The following is a 9,670-nucleotide window of genomic DNA, read 5'->3' on the forward strand; positions in this document are numbered from 1 at the left end:
AAATTTTGAAGCACTAGAGTGATCCAAAAATGCAGTGAGTTGTGTCTATGTGCCCATGTGAGCTAATGAACTCCCCGTCACTGGAAGCACTCAGCAGTGGCTGGATGACAGGTATGACAGGTGATCCAGCATCAGGGATGTTGTAAAGGGAATTCTCAAGTTTAGGATGTGACTTATGATGCTTCCCAACACGAGATTCTATTTCTCTGTGATTCATTTATCTTAGCCTCTAATTCCTTTTCTGCTTTATCACCCTTCCCCCTGTTCTTCTATTTCTCCTCCTTCTGATGCTCAGTTTGTGAGAAGAAAGTAGAAATGCAATCCAGTGTTTATAATACAGGGCCAGTGGGGACTGTGGTGTCATACAGATGTGGTGACCCCATCTGTAATATGGGGTCAGTGATGCTGAGCCCTCCTGTGTCTTGAGCCGCGATGAACTTCAGAGGCAAAGTAAACACCTTAAGTGCAGCACATTAAAACCGCACTTACCAAAGAAAACAAACAAGAACACTACAAGGAAGCCACTGTCATTACATCATTTTCTCTTGTGTTTTCTTTTCAGGGAAAGTCCTGGTCAGCAGCGAAATGGGCATCAGCCGGTCAGCAGTTCTAGTGGTCGCCTACCTGATGATCTTCCACAATATGGCCATCCTGGAGGCGTTGATGACTGTGCGTAAGAAGCGGGCCATCTACCCCAACGACGGCTTCCTGAAGCAGCTGCGGGAGCTCAACGAGAAGCTGATGGAGGAGAGAGAAGAGGACTACGGCAGGGAGGGGGAATCAGCTGAGGCTGAGGAGGGCGAGGGCATGGGGAGCACGCTCGGGGCCAGAGTGCACGCCCTGACGGTGGAGGAGGAGGACGACAGCGCCAGCCACCTGAGTGGCTCCTCCCTGGGGAAGGCCAGCCAGGCCTCCAAGCCCCTCACCCTCATTGACAACGAGGAGGAGGAGAAACTGTACGAGGAGTGGAAGAAGGGGCAGGGCCTCCCCTCGGGCAAGGTCCCCCAGGGTGGAGGTGGCCGGCGCTCAGCCTCCTCTGGCCAGGGTGGGGAGCAGCTCGAGGACGAGGACGAGGACGAGGACGTGGAGAGAATCATCCAGGAGTGGCAGAGCCGAAACGAGAGGTATCAAGCAGAAGGGCACCGGAGGTGGGGAAGGGAGGAGGAAGAGGAGGAGGAGAGCGACGCTGGCTCCTCCGTAGGGAGGCGGCGGCGCACCCTGAGCGAGAGCAGCGCCTGGGAGAGCGTGAGCAGCCACGACATCTGGGTCCTGAAGCAGCAGCTGGAGCTGAACCGGCCAGACCACAGCAGGAGGCGCCGCTCAGACTCGATGTCCTCGGATAGCACCTGGGACGCGTGGAACGAGAGGCTGCTGGAGATTGAGAAGGAGGCTTCCCGGAGGTACCATGCTAAGAGCAAGAGAGAGGAGGCGGCAGACAGGAGCTCAGAGGCAGGGAGCAGGGTGCGGGAGGATGACGAGGAGAGCTTGGGCTCTGAGGCCAGCTCCTTCTACAACTTCTGCAGCAGGAACAAGGACAAGCTCACTGCCCTGGAAAGATGGAAGATCAAGAGAATCCAGTTTGGATTTCACAAGAAAGACTTGGAAGCAGGAGACAGCAGCAGTGAGCCCGGTGCAGAGGAGGCAGTGGGGGAGAAGAAGAACCCCTCTGACATCAGCCTGACAGCCTACCAGGCCTGGAAGCTGAAACACCAGAAGAAGGTGGGCAGTGAGAACAGGGAGGAGGTGGTGGAGCTCAGCAAGGGGGAGGACTCGGCCTTGGCTAAGAAGAGGCAACGGAGGCTGGAGCTGCTGGAGAGAAGCCGGCAGACGCTGGAGGAGAGCCAGTCTATGGCAAGCTGGGAGGCGGACAGCTCCACGGCCAGCGGGAGCATTCCCCTGTCTGCGTTCTGGTCTGCAGCCCCCTCAGTCAGTGCTGATGGGGACACGGCGTCAGTACTGAGCACCCAGAGCCACCGCTCCCACCTGTCTCAGGCTGCAAGCAACATAGCGGGGTGTTCAACCTCCAATCCCATCACACCCCTGCCTAACCTGCCAGTGGGGCCTGGAGACACCATTTCCATTGCCAGTATCCAGAACTGGATTGCCAATGTAGTCAGCGAGACCCTTGCTCAGAAGCAAAATGAAATGCTGCTGTTGTCCCGCTCCCCGTCTGTTGCAAGCATGAAGGCAGTACCAGCGGCCAGTTGCCTGGGGGATGACCAAGTCTCCATGCTCAGTGGACAAAGCAGCTCCTCCTTGGGTGGCTGCCTGTTGCCTCAGAGCCAGGCAAGACTCAGCTCTGACATGCAGTCTGTGCTGTCCTGCAACACCACACTGAGCTCGCCCCCTGAAAGTTCCAGGAGCAAAGTGAGGGGGACCAGCAAGCCCATCTACAGCCTCTTTGCTGACAATGTGGACCTAAAGGAACTTGGCCGGAAGGAAAAGGAGATGCAGATGGAGCTTAGGGAGAAGATGTCTGAGTACAAAATGGAAAAGCTGGCCTCAGACAACAAACGCAGCTCCCTCTTCAAGAAGAAGAAGGTCAAGGAAGATGAGGATGATGGTGTGGGTGATGGGGATGAGGACACTGACAGCGCCATAGGGAGCTTCCGGTATTCTTCCCGCAGTAGTTCCCAGAAACCTGAAACAGACACATCCTCCTCCCTGGCTGTCTGTGATCACTATGCAAGTGGCAGCAGAGTTGGCAAAGAGATGGATAGCAGTATTAATAAGTGGCTCAGTGGCCTCAGGACAGAGGAAAAACCTCCTTTCCAAAGTGACTGGTCTGGAAGTTCCAGGGGGAAGTACACCAGATCATCCCTGCTCAGGGAGACAGAGTCTAAATCCTCCAGTTACAAGTTTTCCAAATCCCAGTCAGAGGAACAGGACACCTCCTCCTACCACGAGGCAAATGGCAACTCTATAAGAAGCACTTCACGGTTCTCGTCTTCCTCCACCAGGGAGGGCAGAGAGATGCACAAGTTCTCCAGGTCCACGTACAGCAAGACCTCAAGTTCCCGAGAGGAGAGCAGCCCAGAGCCCTACTTCTTCTGCCGGACCCCAGAGCCCTCAGAAAGGGAAGAGTCCCCAGAGTCACAGCAACCAAATTGGGCCAGGTCCAGAGACTGGGAAGATGTGGAAGAATCATCCAAGTCAGACTTCTCTGAATTTGGAGCCAAGAGGAAATTCACCCAGAGCTTTATGAGGTCTGAAGAAGAGGGAGAGAAAGAGAGGATGGAAAACAGAGAAGAAGGGAGGTTTGCATCTGGACGGCAGTCCCAGTATCGAAGAAGCACTGACAGAGAGGAAGAGGAAGAAATGGACGATGAAGCCATCATTGCTGCTTGGAGACGTCGGCAAGAAGAAACCAGGACCAAGCTGCAGAGAAGGAGGGAGGACTGAGCTGGGGAAAAGCTGAGAACACTGAAATAAACCACTCACCTTAGCATAGGGCTCAGGGCACACATTGCCACCACCCATCAGGGGATGACGATACAGAGAGGATCTTCCAGAGGGGCAGAGCCAGAATGAGAGGTACCAAGCATAAGGGCAGCAAAGGTGGAGTAGGGAGGAGGCAAGGACGGGGAGAACCATCAATATGAGGTCCGAATGCTGGACCAACTGACACCATTTTCTGTTGCCCAGCACCCTCTAAGCTTTGGTGTTTCACTTAGTGTATTTGATAGTGTTCATCACAGACTAGAGAGGTGAGCTTGGAAAAGCACTGTAGTTTGTCAGAGACTCCAGTTTACATCCAGAAAGGCCATGAACATAGGACACGCTTCTGTCTGTAGAGGTTTCACATGAAACCCAGAAAGTCTATCCTATGGCAAGTCTGACCTCTCCTGGCAATGCTCAGTTCTGATTTTTTTTTTTTTTTTAATGTTTTGAGTCTCCAATAAAAATGGTATATTGGCAAATAGTTCTTTATTCTGGTCATATTTAGCTCTTTGGATATTAGAAGAAAACCACTTTAAAAGACACAAATGTGTTATCCTGAGCCAGTCTCACCTTGTTTCACAAAAGCTGGGCCTCCAGACAATGCCATCATCATCTCATTATAAAAAATAACAAACAATTATTTAGCCTATGGTACAATACAGTAGGAGACTACACTAGGAAAACCCTTGAGAGTAACAGAGGGAACTAGAGAAAGAGAGAATTAGTTTTATTGTGGCAAGAATAGCAAGATGTAAAGTAGAGAGAAGGCCTCTCTGGAAGGCAGAAAAACAAAAACAGCATGGGGAGAGAAGAAAATAAACCCAGTACAAGGAAATGAAGACATGTTTTTATAAAATCTAGTAATCACCTTTGCTTCTTATTCCTAGGAGGATCACTGGGTAATGCAGTGGATAGTACACTGGGTTCTTCCCTGCGCTCTGAGTGGGCTAAGTTGGTGAGAATCTTTTACCTTTTGTTCCCAAGGCATGTCTTTCCCTAAAACACAGGTTGAGTTGCCAAATCAGGGAGACACTTTGAACACTTTACAACAGTGATTGATGGACTGGTTTCTACAGTTCTTTTCAAGCTGCGGCACCTTGAAGGATTTGAAAACAACTGTGTGCTATGCAGGGGTCTGAGATGTCTTGATCAATCAAAAAATCCAATTCAGGAGACACAAATGGTGATGAAATGATTAAAGAGAGGGAAGAAGAGTAAGGAGTAATCCACCAATGAGATAAATAGTAAGTGTTAATTATGTGATCACTTTTTCTAAAAATGGAGTTTCATGGGTCATGGAGATTACGTAACCTTCCTATGTAGATTAGTTCAGCATCACATATTTCAAAGAGCACAAAGATAAATATATCAAGGCAAACAGAAGCTGACTTGAACACAAACTCACAATGCCACATAACTGCTGTTAAAGCAACTGAATAAATTTGTTTGCCTTCCCTCTATCACTTTAGCCCACTGTTCAGTTGCTAGTGGTACTTCTCTCTCCTTCACTGATTGAGGACTTGAGAAAAAAAATACTGCTCAGTCTTTGCCCATTTGCCCCTTTTTCTTCTTTTGTTTGTCTTTATTCAGTCTCAGCCCCTAGTTTCCAGTGCTGGACGGGTCATTCCCACCACAGAAAATGGTGTTATTAACCTGGCATGGTGCTGCGTGCCTATGGTCCCAGCTACTTGGGAGACTGAGATAGGAGGATCACTTGAGCCCAGGAGTTTGAGTCCAGCCCGGGCAATGTAGCAGAACCCTCATCTCTTTTTTAAAAAGCATTATTCTAATACACCCCACAGCAAGAAGGCTGTTGTGGTCCATTTTACTTTCTGGGAGAGCTCTCATTTCACTCTTATAGAGAAGTTGCTGATATAGGCAGAATTAACTGGGCATCTACTCTAGAAGTTTGACCTTCTGGAGAGAAGAATGGGAATATTCTTTGATGGGTCCCTTGTGCCCACCCATAAGGAGCCAATTAGCTCAGATCCCTACACATGTCTTTTTTTTTTTTTTTGTAAGTAGCAAAATATATAAATTGATCTCATGTCAAAGTAGACAAGAATTTTTTAAAAAAAAAAACTATTCTTAGTAAATCTCAACTCATACCCCACTGAATAAATGTTGAACAAACATTTCAAGCATATTGGCTTGAAGAGTCACCCCAGTTTTTCTCCAGCCCTGGATGTGAGTCTGGGGGAAACAGACCATGGAGACTGCCTAGTTTGCTTTTAGTTGAGCTCTTAGGCTAGAGGGTCAATAATGACCCCTGTGGCCTGCATGTAGACCAGTTTGGCTCACCAGAGGAAACCAGATGTCTCAGAGTGAAGCTTTCAAGAAATGCCTTTGCTTTCTGTGTCTCCAAAGATAGCTGCCTCGAGATCCTGTACTCAGGGAGGTGTCTGCCAAAGAATTCAGAATTCCGAATTTAACTTATTGCTGGAGTTTAGGGTATATTTTGGGAAACCACATCAATAGAAAATGTATTGGATTTTATCATGAACTTGAAGAAATATCTGGGCTTTGAAGTGTTAGAATCCCAAGGGTGACTTCTGAATTCTACCTAACCTAGTGTGTTAGGTTGCAAGCCAGCCTTCCAGCCTCCGAATGACAATTAAAGATATCTCAGTAAAAGTCCCCACAGGAAACAGATGGCACACCCAAAGTGGTGCCTGATAAGAATTTAATGCAGGGACCATTTACAGAGGCATAGGAAGGAATGAGGGAGCCAAAAAGAAATAGTAAAGCACCCAGGTACTAGCAACACTGATACCACCCTAGCACTGAAAGGACAAAGGGACAAAGCTGTTTCCAGAGCCCAGCATCATGGAGAGCCATCACCATGGAGAAAGCCACCTGACAACCTGGCAGAGGAGTAGGGGGAATAAATACCCCAGCCCTTCTCTGCTCCTGGTTTTCTGTTCAATGCTAGTAACTTCCATGGACTAAACCTAACTGGAAGCAAGTGGGTAGGACAGCGTAGAAGTCTGGAGAAGGACAATAAGTAGATCTGGAGGCAAACACAAAACTACCAGCACAGAGGTCAACATGTTTAAATGGAGAGGCCATCTCTGTAGGATTTTTTCCATTGATGTCTGTCTTAAATGACCAGAAACACTATACAATGAACACAAAATCGACTCTCTGTTAAGAATTCATCAACAGGCCGGTTGCAGGAGCTCACACCTGTAATCCCAGCACTTTGAGAGGCCAAGGCGGGCGGATCACCTGAGGTCGGGAGTTTGAGACCAGCCTGACCAACATGGAGAAATCCTGTCTCTACTGAAAATACAAAATTAGTTGGGCATGGTGGCATATCCCTGTAATCCCAGCTACTCGGTGAGGCAAAAGAATCACGAACCCAGGAGGCAGAGGTTGCAGTGAGCCGAGATCATGCCATTGCACTGCAGCCTGGGCAACAAGAGTGAAACTTCGTCTCAAAAAAAAAAAAAAATCATCAACAATTCAAGCAGAGTTTCAGCTACATAAAACCAACTATCAGAGTCAATGATTTTGTTTTACAGAAAATAAAAAGAGGAACTGATCTGAATTACTCGAGCCCACTCCCAAGTCTCATAAACAGTTCACTAGGAGAAAGCTCCCACATTATTCAGCACAGAGAATCGTGCACTGAAAGGGGCCCTACAAGATGAAAATCCTGCTCAGACTCCTGAGGTGAGGGCTGGGTAAAAGAGAGGCAGAGAGAAGGAAAACAGATTATTTTCTTCATCCAAAGGTAAGGCCCTGGAGGAAATGAGATCTGTGGGGGCTGTGAAGAAATAAGAAATAAAGTGTATCAGGCAGCATCCCAGCAGGAAACAGAAGGCATGCCCAAATTAGGGTGATTCAAAGGGGGCATTTTCTAAAGGAGCTATTCACAAAGGAGTGAACATGGTACAGGGTACAGGAAACCACCAGGCACAGTTCACAGTCCAAAGCCAGGGGCCTCTCCTAGGCCTGGAGAGACAAGGGAGGAGCTGTTACTGGGCCCCTAGAGACACAGAGGGCTACGTGGAGGGGCTGTCTTAAGAGCTAAGACCTTGGGTCTAGAGAGCCAGCCTGATGTGACCCCACAGGAAAGGAGGCAGAGGACTTTAGCCCCTCTTACTCCAACCTCCATCAACCTCCCCACAGGCCAAACCCAACCAAAACCCATAGGGAAGAGAGTTGGTGTGTGCAGTCCATTCTGTCAGCCCATGGGACCCCAGGGAGAGTGAGGAGAAGGGTGGATGTGGATCCGAAAGGGCAAACAGAAGATATACAACAAGGGCAAAATTTCAGGCTGGTGACATATTGTTGGTGCTGCGTTATGAAGACCCTGCTTTTAGTGTCTTGAATGTTGCCAGAAGAGGAAATATTAATTTTTCTGGACTTTTAAAACTTATTTCTTGTGTTGTTTGGGAGAATTATCAACCAACGACAATTGAATAACTAGTAACCTGCCTTAAAGCATGCTACATAGAATTGCCCTTGTGTGAAGAATCTTGAATAAAAATCTACACTGTTCTTAGGCACACTACTCTCCGGAGTTCTGATTCAAGCCTCGTGCTTTAAAGCATCACCTATTTTGTGAACCCTGCAACAAGTCTTCCCTCAGCTCCACTTGCTCTGCAAGATGCCTGCCATCTGTCCCAGGTGCCACACAGAAACCACCTGCCCGCCACCCTCCCACACATATGCACGCATGAGTGAATTTCATGTAAAACCTGTATATTAAGTCACACTGTCCCCAAAATACCTGCCAGATGTAGTGTAAACCCATCCAGCCATTTTGCCTCATAGAGGTAATTAACAATATTCTATAATTTTAATCTCATAGGTTCCAAACAGTTCAGCAGTCATTTTCAGACACTGTGATCCCTGCAGTGTCTGTAAGCAAGCTGTGCATATAGATCAGCCAATGCAGTAGCCAGGCCACACCACTGCCTGCCATTCAGTCCCCTGGATCCTGAGTGGAAGTCCCTCAGAGCAGGGAGCAGACCCACTTGGATTAGCTTCATCTGTCTCTAGGCTCCTGAAGGCAGAAGTTGGATTCACTTTTGGTGGCAACCAAGACAGTGGCCTCAAACCAATCATTTGATTCCATTTAGCTCAGCTTGATAAACATTTCTCGAATGCCAACCTTGCACTAGCACTGCACCAGGGTACTGTGCTATCAAGAGCACATGCTACATGAAGTCATGGAAGGTGGAGACAATCTCAAGTTAGAGAAAGGCCCAGTCCCTCATGAGAAATAATTTTTGAAATATTGTCTGAGTTAAAGAACCCTCAAGCTGTCTGGGTCTGAACTTACCAGTGTGCCAAGTATATCAGAAGAGCATCAACCACTCACGCTTGAAACCTCACAGTCGGGTTTGACACCTTCCTTTGCCTCTTGCCTGCACCTAGGCCAGGTAATTCTGCTCATTGCATTTGCTCTCTCCATTCTGTTATCACTACCACCTCCCCAAACCAGGTCTCAAAGTGAAGCCCTCAAGAAATGCCTTTGCTTTCTGTGTCTCCAAAGATAGCTGCCTCGAAGCTCTTGGTGTAGCGCCTGGCACATGGTAAACATTTAATATAAGTGTTGGTTGTTTTTCAATTGGATTACAAAGTTGTGTTCTCAACTACTTTACCACATTGTGTCCAAACTAACTGACAAATATTATAGAATTGTATATAACAATGTGCAGTTACTGAATTCTACTTAATTCTATGAACTGTCTAGGCACATTAAAATCATGTCTTATTTAATTATAACCTCACAATAATCCTGAGGGGTAGATATTCTTATCCTTCTGCCCTAAATTTCTATAATAAGAAGCAGACTGTGGCAAGCATGGATAGACATAAACAAATTGCTGTGCGATTTCAAAGGAGGGGGAGACTCATGTGGCCGAGGTGGCCAGAAGAGGTTTAACAGAGGAGAAGCTCCTAGAAGAACCTTGGAGGGTGAGGGGATCTCAGCAGGGAGGAAGTAGGTTGGGGTGGGAAAGCTGAGCCAGGGGGAAAAGCCAGGTTCCAAATGTTGTGCGGTTCACACATGGCCGGAAGGTGAGGCGCACGAAGGGAGTAATACAGTAGGGCTGGAAAGGGTGGGGAAAGTGGTCCTTGAATGCCAAGTGAAGGAATTTAAGATTCATTTCATTGGTAATAGGAAACCATTAAAGACTTTTTAGGCAGAGGAAAAAAGAACCAGAATTGGGAACTTGGGAAATTAATTTGGTCCTAGAGTAGATGCAAAGGAGAT

At 47.8% G+C, this 9,670-nt stretch overlaps 1 protein-coding gene across 1 annotated transcript in view; it reads left to right on the forward strand.

Moving 5' to 3' along the window:
- Positions 1-7,960, forward strand: part of STYXL2 (serine/threonine/tyrosine interacting like 2) — a 43,244-nt gene extending 35,284 nt beyond the window's left edge. Inside the window, exon 6 of the mRNA XM_011760382.2 lies at positions 563-7,960. Within this exon, the coding sequence (XP_011758684.2) occupies positions 563-3,402 (2,840 nt within the window). The 3' untranslated portion in view covers positions 3,403-7,960. The remainder of the gene's footprint in view (positions 1-562) is intronic.
- The last annotated feature ends 1,710 nt before the right edge of the window (positions 7,961-9,670 follow it).

This window comes from Macaca nemestrina, chromosome 1 (genome assembly GCF_043159975.1).
Source record: "Macaca nemestrina isolate mMacNem1 chromosome 1, mMacNem.hap1, whole genome shotgun sequence".
Taxonomy (NCBI): Eukaryota; Metazoa; Chordata; class Mammalia; order Primates; family Cercopithecidae; genus Macaca; species Macaca nemestrina.